This window comes from Cololabis saira, chromosome 17, assembly GCF_033807715.1.
Source record: "Cololabis saira isolate AMF1-May2022 chromosome 17, fColSai1.1, whole genome shotgun sequence".
Classification (NCBI taxonomy): domain Eukaryota; kingdom Metazoa; phylum Chordata; class Actinopteri; order Beloniformes; family Belonidae; genus Cololabis; species Cololabis saira.
The window spans coordinates 24,410,336-24,429,152 of NC_084603.1; the positions used below are offsets into that span (position 1 = coordinate 24,410,336).

At 39.2% G+C, this 18,817-nt stretch overlaps 1 protein-coding gene across 3 annotated transcripts in view; it reads left to right on the forward strand.

Moving 5' to 3' along the window:
• LOC133463999 (ankyrin-3-like) overlaps positions 1-18,817 on the forward strand; it is a 136,011-nt gene that overhangs the window by 13,991 nt on the left and 103,203 nt on the right. Inside the window, exon 1 of one of the 3 annotated variants that reach the window (XM_061745909.1) lies at positions 6,214-6,217. The exons of 1 other annotated variant lie outside the window; for it this stretch is intronic. Coding sequence is in view for 1 of the 2 variants with exons in the window: in XM_061745901.1 (XP_061601885.1) it covers positions 10,261-10,278 (18 nt within the window). In the remaining variant the exon portion in view is untranslated. Of the gene's footprint in view, positions 1-6,213; positions 6,218-10,149; positions 10,279-18,817 lie in introns of those variants that run through there. One more of the 3 variants, XM_061745901.1, reaches the window with a different exon arrangement.

An 18,817-nucleotide genomic window follows, 5' to 3' on the forward strand; every position in this document is an offset into this window, starting at 1 on the left:
TTTATAAGAGGTGATGCTGTTAATTCTGACATCAGGTGCTACAGAGGCCTTCATAGCAATGTTTTGTATTTGTAAAATGTTTGTTGCTATGTATTTAAAGTGCTGACAAAGGGTAATGGATGTCGAAATATGGTATTTGTTGAATATAATACGCCAGTTCTTTGGTAAATGTACATTTCTATGGACATCATTTGCTAATTTATATCATTTTCATACTGTATATATACCAGACGTGAGTTGTCAACCAGTCATGCAGTGCCAATTATTTCAGTCCATTTCTTAGGCAAGATGTAAAATAACCATTAAAAGAATACAAACTCTGACTTAATTACATTTATTTGAGGTTATTAACCATCAATTTGATGTGATCCATCAGTGAAAGTAGTCCCAAAGTAGGATGAATTGTCCCTGCCTGCTGATGATTTAATGTGACTAATATGAGTGGGCAGAAAAACAGGGGAGGCGGGTCAAATGTGGGCATTGTAGTGAGATTCAGCAGCGCACAGGAGATGTGAGAATGATGTTATGGTGTTAAAAGGGGAGCTGAGGGAGCAGGGAGGAGATAGGAAGACTCAGTCTTCACCCACTTGTGTCATGAATAAATCACTGCTGAGATCTCCTTCCTGTCTCGCCCAGCACACACCAGTATACATCCAGAGTCTCAGCTCGTCCCAGATGGACCAACTTACTCACAGAGAATAAGCCAAGTCATAATTTACCAGCTTGGGACTTTTTGTAATGGCCTCATCCATCACAAATGACTGAATTATGCAGGTCTAACAATGAGGGCATCCCCACAGCTAAATAATACCTGTACAATAATTGAAACACAATCTAATGGGAAGAAACACTCAAAAGGAAGATGCCAAATATTGATGTTTTTTTTGTCGTTATTTTTGGACTACATTTTTTGTACCTGAATACGATAACATATGGCATGGAAGAACTTTCTAGAAATCACTTGGTTTTACAGTCACTGAGGAGGATGTTATGTAAAAGTGAGTGGGAAGACAAGATCCCAGCCAAAAAAGAAAGATTGAGTCAAAATTACAAAATGAAACAGTATTGTCAGCTCAATACAGCTCTGTACATGTGCAGGGACGGAGTTGTAATGAACAAAAAGAAACCATTTCCTCCCTTAGTGTGATTAGACAATGGAGACATCCTCCTCGCTGGCCAGGACAGGGAGGGGCTGAGTCCTTCTATGTTCCACTATTGCTGTGATTGATAATGTCATTCATCAGAGCTTGTTTGCATCTTTGTGTGTGTTTTAGCATTGATTGTGAGATGTACTTAAAAGGCACAGACACATAGAGATGCACTGAGAGGGAAATTAGTGGAAAGCGCAACTGAAAGCTGTGCAGAACAGATTTTTTTTCACCAAAACCTTCTTTTAATCATCATCATGGACTTATTCAAGTTAAATTATGATGCAAATATGCAGTTTGATGTTATTGCTTGGTGTGAGGTGAAACCCTTATCTCAACTGAAACATTTGACCATTTATTGATCACTTATAACTATCTCAGTAAGACGGATTTTGCAATTGTACCACCAAGTTGATTCAATAAGAGTTTGTCAGGTAGCAACAGATAATACTAATCTTGAAATTGGCTTCATTTAATTCCCCCCTAAGTAATGGATGTTATTTTCGCTCACGTAATAGGGGCTTGGTCAATTCTCTTTGCTGTCTCATTTTAATGCTCTAGATTTGCTGGAGTGTCATTTTCCAACCAACAGGGTAGTACTTCACAACATCATCTTACCACACAATGAAATATAAAAAAGAAATGTAAAGTTTATAAGAGGACATATAAATGTCAGAATTTCTTTTTTAAATTACTCATGGTTAGATTTAGGCACCACCTGATTGGGTTTAGTAAAACATCATAATTGCAGAATAGTTGACTGCAGTGTTATGTTTTCTGTTTCAGTAGTTCAGGAGCTTATAATTAATTATTTTGGACCATCCCTGAATTCAAAAATGTACTCAAAATAGGAGCATGTAGTTGACTTGTAACATCTACTTTTAACAGCACTGCAAATTTGATTCTGAGAGAAAGCTCGGTGTCAAGGATAATTATGAGATTTTAAGTGGAAAACTTAAACATTGAAGCTAGGCAACCTTACTTGCCAACTTGAGCATTTCAGGATTTGTGGGTCAAAAGATTGTAAGTTGGATTTTGTTGCAGTTAAACACTTGTAAATCACTTCCAACTTGTAATATCCTCAATTCCTCTAACAGTGGCTGTACAGAAAGATTTTAGTGGAAGATGGTGCTGGATGTCGTCAGCATAGAAGTGGAAGGAGATGTTGTATCTTCTAATAATGTTAGTAGTAGTATCATACCCAGTAGTATCATATACAGTATATAGGCAGGATTGTATGAGTCCCAAAACAGAGCCCTGAGGATCCCCATAAGAGATGGGAGCAGAACATGAAGGAAACCGGCCAATGGATGCAGAAAAAGTCATTTGTTCAAGATAGGAGCCAGACAAAGGAAGCTCATAATGCCATCCTAGTGTTCAAAGCGAGATAAAAAGCTATTACAATCCACCGTGTCAAAGGAGGCAAGCAGATCCAAAATAATCAAGACTGCACTGTCGCCTGTATCTACTGAGAATGTCATTACCTTCCCCTTGATATGAGATAAAGGCTCAATTAGGTGAGATTTTTTGTAATTTGGAGCTGTGATATAAAATCTTCAAACTGTTGGAAGTTGATGTTGAAAAAGAATCATTGTGTGAAGAAAAAAAAATCTTTGGCTGACGGATGGATGATGAAGCTTCAGTGACTGAAATTTCAAACCCAAATCTTGTAATTTGATTGCAGCTGTGTCCCAATTTTATAAACCACCAATCAAATCTAAAAGTTGTACAGAAAACCAAAATGTTCAAAATGCTGCGGTCTGAAACAGATTGCGAACATGATCACCAAATGATGTCTCTGTAGTGTGAAATGCTATGTAAGTTGATTGTTATCACGCCCATCGTATTTTTCTTGATTGAGCTCAGTTTGAACTGGTCCTGATTTGCAGTGCCTGATTTATACCACAAGGCTTTCACCATCCTTTTGGATAAGTGACTTTTAAGGCAGTCCTAGACTTTTGCTACAGTTTACCAGAGCATTACCAGACGTACAGTTCAATATACAAATGATGATACTCCACTTACATGTATATTACATTGCATAATCTCTGAGAGGTAGCATCAATATTTTTATGTGCTACAAAGTTATGCAGCTGGAAGCTTTTGCCAATTTCAATAACATACCCACCCAGCTAGTTTATAATAATAGGCCTAATAACAGCCCAGCACAAGGCTGTCAATGTGTGCTAAATCTCCCAAGACATTTTACATGAAATATTTGTTCCTAACTGAAAGTAGCAGCTAATTGTATGCTTTCTCAGCACAGTCACAGTTAGAGTTGTATGGAAAAAGCATTAGTATTGATTCTACACAGCACTGTGAATGACTAATATGCTGAGACATAGAGAGAGGTAGCTGACAGGATGCTATGCAGTGAACCAGCTATCTGTTCCATTTTATTTATTCATTTTTCATCACCACTAGTAATAAATCACTGGAGACAAAACAAACATGTGTTCATGACTGTCATTTAACAACATTTCTTATTCCCCCAATTAATCACCTATGAGTAGTTGTATGTTTCTATGATTGTACATTTTTAAGTTTTTGCTATGTAAAACCTTTCATAGCCTTAAAGTGACTTGACTATGAACATATACGTACCCGTTTCCTCACCGAGTGAATTAATATCCATAAACACGGTAATGTACTGTAGCCACATCCTTTCTATCCATCATCGGATGACTTAGCTGTCCCTGCAACTTTGTATGAATAAAATCTGCAAACATATGTAATGTTGGCATAATTCAGTGGTTAAGGTTTCAACTAAAGATACAGTATATTGTCTATCTACCTCATCAAATTAATATAGGAGAAATCCAATTTATTACATAATTAACTGTACTTCCTCCCTTATCTAATATATGATCTGCAGCATCTCGTCATCATTTCACAGAGCCTGAGCCAAATCAGCGTGAAAAAAAACAGTCATTAAAAGCGTCTAATCTTCAGCTGAAGCTGCATCTCTTTGTTTGATCAAAGAGGAGAAGTGTCTGATCATATATCAATAATTTTAACAGCTCTCTGCCAGACTGAAGTTGCTGGGCAGCAATGCACAGATGGCAGCTTCTAGATGGCTCGCTTTTACTAGCTTTTCCCCTTAGCTTTTCCTAACATCTCCGTGTAGCTTCCTCTAACTTTTTGTTTCATTGATTCCTCACAGTAGATCCTATCAAGCCTCACCCTGCACCCGCTGGGGAATGGTTCCTTCCAGTACTGAATGTGCATCAGTCGAGCTGTCTTACCTCGTCTTTCTGGCGCTGTGTAGATTCTCACCAGAATTCAGTCACAGCATTTATTTGATATATAACACATAAACATCTTAAGCGCAGGTTAGAAAGGTTAAAAATGTGACTTCTTGGTGAGGGGAATTTTAAAGGCGAGACTGTATGTTTATCTTTCTGGTGACTCTCTTCAGTGCAATACTCCTGTCACATTGTTTTTGTTAGATTATGATACGAAAACTCTTCCTGATAAAATACTGAAGACATTTTCTTCAGTGTTATCAGACTGCGATTAGAGAAGGCTGATGATCTGTGTTCTAGAGTCATATTTTATAGTACAATACCAGCTAATTGGAGCTGTCAGGCAGCTGATAATCTGTATCAGGGTGTGCCTCTCACTGCACACTCCACATTTCCAAGGGAGATGATTAAAGACCGGGTGTGCATGGCTACAACTGGCAGAGAGAATGTAAAGGAACAATGGTTTATGGGACAGAAAATGCAATTAAATAGGTTGGTTAACATGAAAATGGTCCTCTTTGAACCTTTTAAAACCACAGTTTAGTGCGTGAAACAAAACTAAGATTGACAGTTTGTTATTAATTTCCAAGTAGAAGCAGCTAAAAACATATATAATGTTTTTAATAACTCATATAATGTTATTTGATTTGACTGCTCCTGCTCATTTCAGACAATCCCAGCCATGTTTCTTTGCTTTTCAAGTCACAGCAGAATCATCTTCCTTCAAGCACTCTGGCTCAGTGCAATAAAACATTATCCACCGTCTGACCTCCTTTTTTCTCCTCACACTTTCTACCTCCCATTGTACCGCTGTCTGCCACTTTTCCCCTCACTTCTTTCCTTCTTCATCTTTCCTGTGTTACATTCAAGACTGCATACAAGCTTGTTTTTTCATACATATGCTGGGTGATGTCCATACCCACTGGCTAAGAAACAATAACTCACACAAGCACAAACATAGATGCATTGTTTCTACTGAAGGGATACATCTGGCTTGCTGCGCTGTTGTCACCGTCCAAGTTGGTATATGTGCAGTTTCCTGTATGACCACTAGGACCCAGATCCCAAATCTAGAGGTAAGATTCATTTAAAGCCACAAATCACTGTATTGAAACACATATGCTTTAATAAGGAGTTTGTCCCTCCTTTGAAGCCATAAGAGCTTCCTGTCCTCTTGATTTTCCATGACAGTTTGGGGTGTTTCTGTAGGAATGTGCATCCATTTATTCTGCACAGCATTTATAAGGTCAGGCATTGATGTTGGAAAAAAAGGTCTGGCTTGCAATCTCCATTCCAGCTCTACCTATAAAGTGCACAATGAGGTGAAGGTCAGGGCTCTTTTTGGGCCAGTCCAGTTCTTTAAAAACACTTGGGGCACAGTCCTTTTGAAAAAGCAAATGGCCTTCTGTTAACTATTCACAGAAAATTGGAAGCATAGTTTTGTCCTAACTGTCTTGGTAAGCTGGAGATATGTGGCTTAGCCAAAACCCTGACAAACAGCCCCGTACTATTATGCCTCATACACCAAACTTCATACATGGCCTACTGCAATCAGGTACAGTAGGTAATGATCTCCTGGCATCTGGAAAAAAAAGAACAGGGTTATTCATCTTATTTCCCAACAGAGAAGTGTGATTCATCCCTCCATAGAGGGTGTTTCCACTGCTCCACAGTCTTGTGTCGGTGTGCTTCACACCACTTCATCCAAAGATTGCCACTGGACTGGGTGATGTGAGAATTGCATGGATCTGCCATGAATTTCCTGCCACAAAGTTTGTATGCTTACATTAATGACAGTGGAAATGTAAAGTTCTTCAGCTACAATCAGCAGATCATTGGAGCAAACTTTGGGCTTTTCAAAACAAAGTGTAACCAATGGAGTCTGTATGGCGAGATTCTTCACTTGAAACAACTGGTTTGATTAAAATATTCAATAATTAGCAGGCGTGGGAAAATATTTTTGCCCACATAATGTACATTTAGTGAACTTAACGTGATTTGCAAGGTATGAGTTTAATCACTCTTTCTTAAATACTGTATGGGCTTCAAATCTTCTCTGCAGAAACTTGTGGGTGTTTCAAACAATGTTTGTCCGGTTCTTTTCACACAGTCTATGGTTTCAACATCAAAGCTCCTGTCACTCTACCTGCTGACAAATCTAAACACCTGAGATGTAGAGGAGGAGGTGACAAAGTAGGATACTGCATTTATCTTTCTGTGTCTCTGCAACACGATGGGCAGATGTGGTTGTCTAAAGTTTGACAAATCTGCAGTGGGAATGTGTGTGTTAATGCCAAGCTCTCTGTCTGTACACTCCTCAACACAGTGAGCAGCCACTCGACCCAGCGTGTGGCATCTGGAACCTGCCTGCGAGCCCACTCTAACTAGGCCCCCGGAGTGTGTGTCTGAATTTGTATGAGAGTGAAAATGTCTCTTCATGCACAACCCCTTCCTGGTAAAAGGAGTTTTTCGAAATAAAATGTAAACATTATGAAACAACATTCAGTTATGTTCACATCATTTGGTCCCTGTATTTAAATGCCAATAGCACAAAGACAACTATAATATGATATTACATTTTGTTGATGTTATAATATGAATACTCATAGGAAGGCCAGGATTGGGTGACTTCATCATTGTCTTATTTCAACTCTTGTTTTAATGACCTCCCGTAGGGTTAAAGAAACTAAAAAGACTGTTGTAAAGATCTTGCTTTTCTGCTCCTCCACAATATAGAGGATTCTTTGTCCTACAGTATTTTTGTATTTCATAACACCTTCATAACATAGACATTAACATAGAAGAAACTAGAAAAAACAACAACTTTACAAACACATGGCACTACTCAGGATAACCAGCTCAACACTCAGCTGTCCATCTCCATCTGAAGGATAAGGGGCACTTTTAAGATGGTTGTACACATCCTGGACAGAGAAGACAGGTAGCTTGAGAGAGGTTTAAAATAAGCGGTTTACGTTACACCAGAAAAACCAACGCTAAATGGGAAAAGTAGAGGTGGACCTCTAGAACCAAGCTGCTGTAAGATCAGCAGAATGTGGTTTGGCATGGTCTGAAAATAATTGAATAAGTGAAAAAACTCAGTTCTTTCATCATTATCTGTTCAATTTTTTAACACAAATCAGGCTTTGAATTTTAGATTTTGTATTTTATATTGTGAAACATGAAAATGGATAAACATGATGCTATTAGATTTTATTGCACAACCTTTTGCAATCTATCAAGTGCCAAATTGTGGTGTCTGTAGCGTTCAGTGGGACTCCTGCATCTGCCAGCAGGTATTTTGTGCCTCTCCTCCGGAGCAAATTGCTCTAGCTGTCTCCGGTTTGAAAGGTGCTTTCCTCACAGTGCATTTTCTAGACTTTCAATAGATGTTCAGTAGGATTTTCTTTTTTCATATCAACCATTCTTGGATGGTTTTGGCTGAGTGTTTTGATATGGTTCATTTTCCTATTGGAGGACACATGACCTGCAATAGAACCTGACCTTCCCGACTTTGTGTATTATGTTTGGCTCCAAGATACCGCATTAGCCTTCACACTTTAGATAACAAAATCCCCATTATGTTTCACAGTAGGTACTGTGTTCTTTTCTTTGATTGCCTCAGTTTTTCATCTGTGAATAATGTTGAAAAGCTCCAGTTTTGTCTCATACATCTATAGGATATTGACGCAGAAAAGTCTGGCTTTTAATGTTTTTCTATTCACTTTAAAATTGTCCAGGTCTTCTTCCATAGAGCCCATTGTTGTTCAAAAGGCAACAGGTGATTCATTCCAACAATGATGAGTCTTATATAGAGTTGATTTCAAATGTCTTAATTTTTCCTGCCACTTTGACTAATATCCACATTATCCCTTTACGCAAGTTTAAAATCACAATTGTGGAAGTGAGAAACCTTTTACTGATGATGGAGGAGGTTTCCTCAGTTCATGCAGTGATTTGAACAACATAATCTCTTTATAATTTAGTCTAGCCCGACTTCCTGAAGATCACAACTATTCAATATTTGTTTAATTTCATCTTTTACTATGCTTATACTTATACTTTTACTTGCAGGAAATATTGAGCAAAGTAAATCTTGATCGTAACGTTGACTTCTTAGCAGTTAACCTAACTAGTTGCTAGATACTCATGTTGTTTCTTGACACCCAACTTATTAAACCTTATTTCTGACATCAGGTGAGGTGAAAGTTGCAGATATGTGTTTTTAAAGTTTCTCCTATTGCTTATTGGTTCTGAAGTGTAACAAAAACATTAGCAGTGATGCAGGTCAGACAAAGAGGATGGTGTTTGCTGCTCTTGATTGAGTAAAGACGCCACTTGGTACTCATATCTCATTTGGTCACCTCCACTGTCTGGTTCGGAAACTGATTCTCGATCATATTCTCTCTTGCAAATCATCCATCACTGTATGTGAGTACAACAGCATATGGCTGCATGAAACAAAGCACAAGACTGAATAAATTAGCTATGTGGGAAAAAAAGGTCTGGTGTAATAACATGTTTTTAATAAGAGCTGCTGTTTTCTTCTCACTGAAAAGAGGTCAGCAACTATTTTTTTTTTCAGTTTATGCATTTAATTTTCAGACTGTTACCTAACAGCCACTATTTGTGTGTCAATTAGAGCAAATACCACTTTTATATCATGTTTTTCTCAGATACACAGGCTGTACGTGACTGACAACAAAGAAGTCTAAGTAACAGCTATTTTATGGGAGCTACTGTATAAGAATCAAAAGCACAGCCTGTATCTTTATTCTGTACCTTAAAGAATAATGGCTTTTACTTTTTCCAGCCAAGCCCAGAAATGTGTTTAAAACGTCAAAATGTGACCTATTCTTCGAGCAAGCGGTGCTGGTTACCTCAAAGTGGGTTATAGTGACTGGCAGCTCAGCCAGTAGTTAAATATGCCAAACTCTGTTAAGTCTGGCACATATCTTTGTTTCCTCCAACTACACTTGTTTTTTTTGTTTTAGTATAAAAGACAAACATTGAAAGACAGGAGGCATCAGGTGTACACTGAGTTGTCTGCCCCGAATTTGTAGCATATAAACAACACTTTGATCCCAGGAGATGTGATAATGTCTGCTCTGGAGTCTGTGAAATTCCAGTTGCTGGACGCATCTTTTTCCTCCTCCCTCGCGACGGTCTCTTCGCAGCTCAGTGTGCCCGTCCTTGTTTCCATGGAGACAAGAAGAGGTGTGGAGAATCTGGAAGCCCCTTTAGTGGTCTCCGCCTTTTTGCCTTCCACTGTGATTTGTCTTTTTTTGTATTTTTTCCCCAAACTCAGACATTTCGCAAGGGTACGATGTCTAGACGCCATTTATTAGACAGAACAGTTGGTCGTATTACCTACAGTTAGTTAAAACATATAGAATATAGAAATTACACTATAAAATAATCACACTGACACTATTTGACACATTCAGACCTTAAACTTACGTTATTGATCCGTCCAAAACAAATTACTCCAGTAGAAACTCCCATAGATTGATATTCTGTCTGTAAACTCAACCTTCATTTCGATACAAATTATGACAGTAATACCCCCTCTCTGTCATTCCTCTTGTTCTCCTAAACAATGGCCCTGACCTGCTCTATTGTCCTTGGGGTCGTGTCCTCCTTTCAGGACGGAGAGGCTCATTTGTTGATCTCTTAACCAGATTAGCACTTGTCTGATTAACTGCCTATAAGCCCCTGCTGGTGCTTGTAGCTGTCGTACGTTGGGCAGGGCTGCACACTCTTACTACTGTCCCATCTTAGATTGGTCCACATCCTCAGACAGGCTTTCCCTGCTGGCACCGGGTGAACTTGCGGACCATGTCAGATACAGGAAGGATTAACTGAAGATGCGAAGAGTTGAAAAGGTGAGTTTAAGAGCACAACAAGTGTGTGATACTTGTATGAGAGCTGGCCTACTTATGTAACTTCCCACTGAGTGGCAAACCCACGGCTAAAAGAGCAGTTTCAGCACAATGTTAACCTATTTATGAGTTGGTTGGATGAGTGAATGTGGAGGTAAACAAAGGTGAAGTGAGGTTAAACAGGGTCCTCGCAGCTTTTGTATGCAACTAACTTGAAAGACATTGAGGTGAAAAAAATATTGAAATGTGTGCTGGAGTTCACCATGATGGGTATTTATGAATGTGGCTCTTAGCCCAGTAATGCCTTATAATTACACTTTCTCTCACTGTCACTTTTAGGAATCCCAAAGGGGGTGTTTTTATTTTTCCACTAGCATTTGGACATTTTGGTGGGGATTGATTATTTATTGGAAGGAATAAACACTGGACTTAAAGGTTAGCAAACGCTTTCATGCCAAAGAAACCCAACAAACAAACAGAAAAAAACAACAATTATTGATCAACTATGGAGGCAACAGGGTTTTTAAAACAACAATATTGAATTGTTGTGCGTAACTTCAAGAACAGGTATTGCTTGTTTGTGTGCTTTGGAGGCCTGAAGAAAGGAGGTTGTACCTTTTGAAATATTTATTTATTTTTTTAATCTGTTGCCTTCCAACATCTCCTATCCACCCTTTAATGCTCCCCTAGTTTCTTTCTTTCTTTCTTTCTTTCTTTCTTTCTTTCTTTCTTTCTTTCTTTCTTTCTTTCTTTCTTTCTTTCTTTCTTTCTTTCTTTCTCTCTCTTAAATAACCTTGACACTGCCTCAAAATTGGAGTAATTCGCAAATACATCATAGCAAGTCTTGTAATATTAATGGTCAGCACAGAATTACATTTAGAAAAACTTTTAAAACATATATCTATTCTTATCCACTTGAAATAGTATCTAGAAAGAAATATCATCACAAATGCTAGATCATGCTAGATCAATCTTTCATAGCCAACATAACAAGACTCGGTACACACGGTCTCCACAAGGGAGGAAGAAGTTAATCAATGTTCAATTGATTGTCACTTGTAAACGACATTTACAGGTGGTCAGTCTGACTGTAATTAAATTCGGTCAATGCGAAATATTCACATTTCAGATAAAGACTCATAAAGGACCCCCACATAGGGGATTTCCATCTCTTTCTCTAACCCCCACCTTTTCATTCCGGGCCCTGAGTTATCATGACAGGTTGAACTCCGGCAACAAAAAGGTGACGAGGCATTATGAAGGGGTGAACCCAGGCGAGTCACAGTAGGGGTTTGAGATAGAAAGGTACATGCATGGCCAGACAAATTTTCCCTCTAAGCGCTGGAGCTGGGGTGACAACCATCGTGTGGGGACTGTGGACAATTGTCTGAGGGTGAATTGAGAGTGTGTATGTGTGTGGCCTTTCCAGCTGTACTCTCCTCAGTATGCAATCGCCAGAGTGACAGTTCGGGAAATTTCCACTGATGTGGGACTGGGGCCCCAGCTGTCAAGTCGGAGCGGCGGGGATGGGCTGGCTGTAGTGAAATGAGTAGGAGAGCGTGAGGAGCATTGGGTCCGCTTATCACACTTGGCAAGATCTTGCAGCTTTGTGGCTTTTGTGGGACAACTCTGATAAATTCTCCCCCCTCCTAATATGCCTGCATGTTATTACTTTCAGTGATAAAATGAAGCACAAGCTCTCTGTGGTGTGAGCAGCATACCTAAGATGAAATAAAAACAATGCTTTCAGCATTATGAACATCAATACAGCAAATGTAAAAATGTTTCTGGTCAGAAGGCTGTTATTGATTGATAAGCATTCAGTTGGTTATTATCTGACTCTCATAGGAGAATTTCCCTGATGTTTCCCTTTTAATCTATAACGTTATTCATTTATTTATTTATTTTCTTTTAATGATTCAGGTGTTTGGAACTACAGTGCTTAAATACATACATTTTTTTATTCTCCCAGTGTTCAATTTTGACTAAGCAAAATTAAAACACCTATTCATGTTTATTTTAAAGTCCTTTGTCAAGATTTATCAACAGCCAATGGCACGGGAGTTGGCTCTATCGGTCTTCGTGTGTCTTGTGGACTTGGAAAGAGGCTCTGACCATGTTCCCTGTTGTGTCCCTTGTGGTTCTCTGTGGGAAGCGCCTCAGGACTGCAGAGTATCAGGTCCTGGGCAGCTGAGTATTGTGTCTCTGTCCAACAGGAGTGAGAGCTGCGTTTCCCTCGCCTCCAGTAAGAGAGACACATTTCCAGTCCGCGTTGCACTCTGCCTGGGGCATCCATTTGTCATTAATTTTACAAACAGGTTTCCAGGAGTGGTCAGTGGTACAGGTTTTCCAGTTTATATGGCTTGAAATTGCCTTTTGTATTATCTCTTCCTCAGAGCCAGGGCTCCTCTATATCAAAAATAGCCAGCTGAGTTGGTTTGGTGAGGATGCTGGAAGCCTAACAGCAGAGGTGTTTTGGACATGTCTCACTGGACAGAGACCTCTGGGTAGAGTTAGAACTTGCTGAAGTGATAACATCTTTTGGTTGGCTTGGTAACGCAACATCCCCTCATAGAGGTAGAAATGGCGGCAAAACGGAGGGAGGCCTGGGCATCTCTGCTCAAGCTGGACTTGATAATGAACGAAAAAAACCTGTACGTGAAATGGCTTTTGAGTCAATTGTTCAATTATTTTTCAATCGGTCTTCACTTTGAGCACACATCAAGTGTGTAACTTGAATAGGTTTAGATCACTGCTAAGAGCCCGTGTGAGTATCTGCAGGAACTGAATGTGATGGAAAAGTATTGTAAGTGTTGAACTTAATGATATGGTTGGCGTGCATACGTGACATTTAGACAACCTCTGTGTTGCCCTACCCTCTTTCTAAGTTTCAAACCATCCAGTGAGTGCGTGCATGCGAGTGTTTGCGCATGGTGATCATTGCAAAGGTGTAGGAAAGATGGAGTAATACAATACTTTTGACCCAGACTTTGTTAACTTTTTAGGTATGTCATGTATATGCTTGCTGAATTTGCTGCTCTGCTGTTACTGTGCTAACACAATTAGCTGATTTACATCCAATTAAAACTTCAATAAACTCTCTCAGTAACCTTTTCATGCCATTCTATAGCCAGATTCAATATCAAACAGCACGTCGACCTTTTGGCAGCACTGTACAAGAAGTGGAATGAGCTAAGCGTAGTAGTGCTACATCTCCATTACCAAGAGTTGGATGACGAGCGTCTCTGGCTGACCATTGACCTCTTCTATCCAGTGACTGAAAATGAAGCCTGCGTGTGATATAAAGTCCTAGCTGTTACAGTTACTAGGCCAGAGGTTACTACAGGAAAACCCAGGCTTGATTCCAGCCTTCAATCTTGAGTCTAATCTCACTTTACATTTACTTTGAGACGAAACTAGAAATATCTCCTGCCACAAAGAAAAAGATACAAAGGATGAATGTGTGCATGTAGAAAAATAAATATCTTTACATGAAATCACTGAATGCACATTTTTGAAACAGGTTTGTTAATATATATTGTATTATTTTTTATTATACATGCATACTTTTTTATCAAGCGTCTTTGAGATCTTTTAAAAGCGTTCTATAAATAAAATTGATTATTATTATTATTATCATTATTATCGTGATACCAGAAAAATTGATTATGATGAATATTTTCTGCAAATATCTCTCTTATGGTTCAAAAAATAGTTGACCAACAGCACAAGTGTGCATAAGCATGTATGAATCTCTTCATCCAAGCTCGGTGGTGAGTTCACTCAGACAGTAACGTGACACTCGGGGGTTTTAGGGCTCTGACAGGACTTTCCAGGTGGTTGATTTGAGTGTGTTTGTGTACGTGTGTGTTTGGGGGGATACTTTGATATAGATTTGGCTTACCGCGCCAGAGTGAGCAGGGCTCCCCAAGCATGGTGCTTCTTGGCACATCTCTATGATCCCCTTCCTGACGGGGAAACGTGACACTGTGGAGGATTTGCCACTGCCCAGCAGTTTAGTGTGTGTAACAAGGCTTTAAGACTGTAATACCCAGCTCCTATTGCTATGGCAGTAACTGTCATAGATAGATAGATAGATAGATATAGATAGATAGATAGATAGATAGATAGATAGATAGATAGATAGATAGATAGATAGATAGATAGATAGATAGATAGATAGATAGATAGATAGATAGATAGATAGATAGATAGATAGATAGATAGATAGATAGATAGATAGATAGATAGATAGACTGAGATGATTGGCACACAGAAAGCATTACACCAGCACTTTCAGGCATATGGTATGTAGACCCACTGATGGGCACACACATATGGTGCTGGTGGCTTCCACTGCTCCGCTTGTGAGGGAGGCACTGTGCTCGCCTTTGATCAGACTCCAAATCACAGAGCACAGCACACAAAGTACAGTCTGAAAAACACGTTTGGCTTTTAGTTTTTTTTTCTTTTTTTAGAAACAAGATCAAAAGAATGATTTTTCCAACAACCCTCAGTTATGTGTGACTCATAAATCACGTGATATATCCCTTTGGCAACAGAATAATAAAGGTTTGGTGGCTTGGAAGTGGTATTATTTGACATATTTTATGTTTCTCTTACACACAAGCAACTCGGTTGCCTTTATAAATTACACCGAGGTGTTTAAAGTCTTGAGCTAACGTTTGTGTTTTTATTGCTTTAATTTGAACGTGTTATCGTATATGAAGTTTTCAAGCCTATGAAAAGTTTTTGTATCGCACGGTTAAGCGACTTCATTAAAGAAAAAGTAGAATTGACCAGCAGAAAAAGTTTTTTTCTCAAGCTTAGCTAAGACCCCGTCCACACGTAGCCAGATATCTGCGGATATCTGCTAAACCGGAGATATTTTCCTACGTTTTGACCTGTCATCCACACGAAAACGCAAATAAACAAAGGTTTAAAAAAACTCCGGGCAAAGTGAAGATTTTTGAAAACTCCGTTTATGTAGATGCGTGTAGACACACACAACCGGAGTTTTGCGTTTTCGAACGTCACATTATGCGCCAAAACAACAACAAATCTGCTCTGACGTGCGACTTTTGTTTACTACAGATGATCCAGCATCTGTTCTCCCAGCTATTTATTAAATAAATGGTCTCTGCTCTTGCCCACCGTTTACTGCGTTACACCGACACAGAGGCTACAACACCGTAGGGTACGTGGCGACGCGCAGCCCTACGGTGTAGAGCCCGCGGAGCCCGCGGAGCCCGTGGAGCCGCGGAGCCCCCGCGGAGGAGCCGCGGAGATGCAGCTTCCTCGGGAGCCGCAGATGATCTACAGGTTAGAATGCTTATGAATGTGGTCGAAAACGCAGATCTTCGGTTATGTGTGGAAGGGTTTTTTTTAAAAAACGATGTAATGTGGATGCAAATTTTTTTATAAACGGAGGGGGGAAATATTCGTTTTTAAAAATACCCGGCTACGTGTGGACGGGGTCTAAGATTTGTCAGAAATAACACCTATATCTTTCTTTGTTTTCTTGATTTCATTTATAAACCCCCTGTTGAAATCATAAAAAAAAGTATAGCACTATATTTGCCAGTATTTTTAATTAAAAACCACTTTGCTTCTCTTTAAATGGGATCCATTAGGAAATACTGTTTTATTTATGCTTGAACTTTCCGCTCAGCCAGAACATGTGATCATTCAGTCATCAACCGATTTCCTGGACAATAGAACATGATTAAACTGCAAAAACATCATAGCAAGGAATTGAGCGCTGGAAGATGCTTTTCGTAGGGTACTGTATGTAACTGGAGGTTCAAATGTGTGATTTGAACATATTCAGGGTTTGGGGGTTGTCATTGCAGAAAAAATGAATTCACTCTCCTGCACATCCACATATTCTGTATTTTCAAAGCTCCTCATTTGTATTGTGTATTGATGAAATGACTCACTGCAGTACAGTATGCCTATATGAAGAAGCCTGCGAAGAGGAACACGCGTGATGTGCGTGTGCAAGGCCATGTATTACTGTTCCCAACAGACCATGAAATTGTTTATTCTTCTGCTGTCATTTCCCTGTAAAACCCAAAGGGGATCACTTACCCCCTTCTGCACAACCGTCAGCATCACACCAACACTTGTTTCAGCCAGGAAACTATCAGCCCATTGAGTACTGGAAGCTCTCAGTCAAAATTTGAGTGTGTTCCTGCTTTTATTTTATTTGAATAACCGGATGGAATTAATGCTAGCCTACAGGTATTATCTGGAAGAGAAAACACATATATTTTCTTGTTTTTGCTGATATTGGGAGGATTTTCGCTTATTCCAAGGATTATCACCTGATGACACAGCCAGGATGTGCACACATGTTCTACTGTATTGTTTAGTAGTTTTGAACAAAACATACTGCACTCTTCTTGACATGGCTTACTCTTACTGGCTTTGTAAAAGCCAGTAACTATAATCATTTATATTTCAGGGAAAATCCTATTTCCCTTTGTGGTTTTAGGAGACGTGAACTGCTGGATGTCACCTTTTCTGATCTTTTTTTGTGACTGCTATAGTAAAAAAAAAGGTGGAGGGAAGCACGTGTCTTATACACTAAACTCTCATTTTTTTAAAAGCACTAAAGAGCATTAGTTAAATCTGCGGAAAGAGAAATCGGGGCTTGGTTTTAATCTAATTGATCAAATCCATCCTGTAATCCCGCTCTTTTGGACTGTGACAACATTACTCGTAGGTTACTTACCTACATATTACATTAAGTGATGCTTACCAATGCTCAGCACCACCTAAGAAGAAGAAACCTCGAGACAGACAGTCAATCAACCATTTAACTTCAAAGCCAAGGGCAGACACTGCCCTCTTCTGTGCGTGTGTGTGTGTGTGTGTGCGTGTGTGTGTGTGTGTGTGTGTGTGTCTGTGTGTGTGTGTGTGTGTGTGTGTGTGTGTGTGTGTGTGTGTGTGTGTGTGTGTGTGTGTGTGTGTGTGTGTGTGTGTAAGGATACTTCTGATCGTAAATGTCCGTCTGCCCCTCAGTGGGGAAACTATGCAAGAACATTTTGTTCTGGTTTTCAGGGGGCTGCTTGGTCGTGACACATATTTAGGTAGGTTACTGGTAGCTAACTGGGTTATACTTATCCGGGCGGGAGACATTAGGATAATTTAATTCATGGAGTCAAGAAGCATGGAGGATATTGAGGGGGATAAGAAATCTTGATGGCATATGAGCATATGCATGTGCATGTGTGATGGTGAGACCTAGTTAATGTAACTTGGGACACACATGTAAAAGGATGAAGAGCTATATTAAAAAAACAACAATGAACGAACAAAAAATAAATAAAACAGCAAATATTGCTCTCAGCTATCACCTTCAGCTTTGCAAACATTCTTGCACACTTCACACCGTTTGATTCTGCAAGGCTGATACTTAATGATTTATTTATTCATATCATAGACACCTCCCCACACACACTGCCCTCATAGTTCAGCTCTCTTCTCATGTGAGCTGTCACTCCATCACACATCTTTCAGCTTCATTTTGAACAAGCACTATGTGGTTCTTTAATGCGTTTTTTTCTAAAAGCTCCATCAACACTTTATTCTTACCATCCACAAACATGGACTCACAGAAAAAGCTGAAATTCACTCATATATTGTAAATAATTTATAAATACATCAATGATGTAATTCATCCTGCTTGAAAGTGGTAATGTGGTTAAATATTTGGTCTTTTTAAGGCTTCAAACGATACTACTTCAAAATGACCACTGTATTTTGTAATAATGATGATAACAAACACTAGAGAGCAGCAGAGCACAAAGATTGTGCATAGACTGACATACAACCAGGAACACAATGGTTACAACTCCAACTGTTTTTATTTATTTCTTTATATGAACTGTATTATGTGTATGTACTGCAAGACATCACATACTACTTCAATTTGCCCATTAATGAACTGCAACTGCTGGGCAGTGACTCTGTATGTGCTTATAAATGAATCACGTGGATGAACTTTAGTAAAGTTAAGAGCAGCGCTGCATAAATATCTGAAAATGAAATAATCTGTGACATGGCCAGGAAGAAAAAGACATGAAATTTGTTTTAATGCATTTGCACCTTTTGCAAGCATCACTACACAAAAACTGCAGCTTTCCAAGCCCTGTTGTATCTGTCATTACTAATGTGTTACTTTGTAACCTCAGTGTAAAACATTCAGGTCAAGACCTTCCAGATGCTACAAATGTCTGTTTTTGTTAGTGCAATGGGAGCCATTGTTATGCGGTGTGAGGTTATAAAGGCCACTGATATTGATGCTGTTATTGGTCCTGTCACGTGTGGGAGTTGTTGCAGTGGGAGACAGTTCTCAGGACAAGGCAGGGAGCCAAACAAAGAGGTTTCAGTGAAGGTTCCTGTACACATGAAGGTTTATAGAGTACCTGCCTTCAATATTTATGTGTATAAAATGTATGCAAGTCTTGTTAACCAATAGATGCTGTTTATTACTCAGCACTGAGATTTATGATAGATTAATGATGGTCATGATACT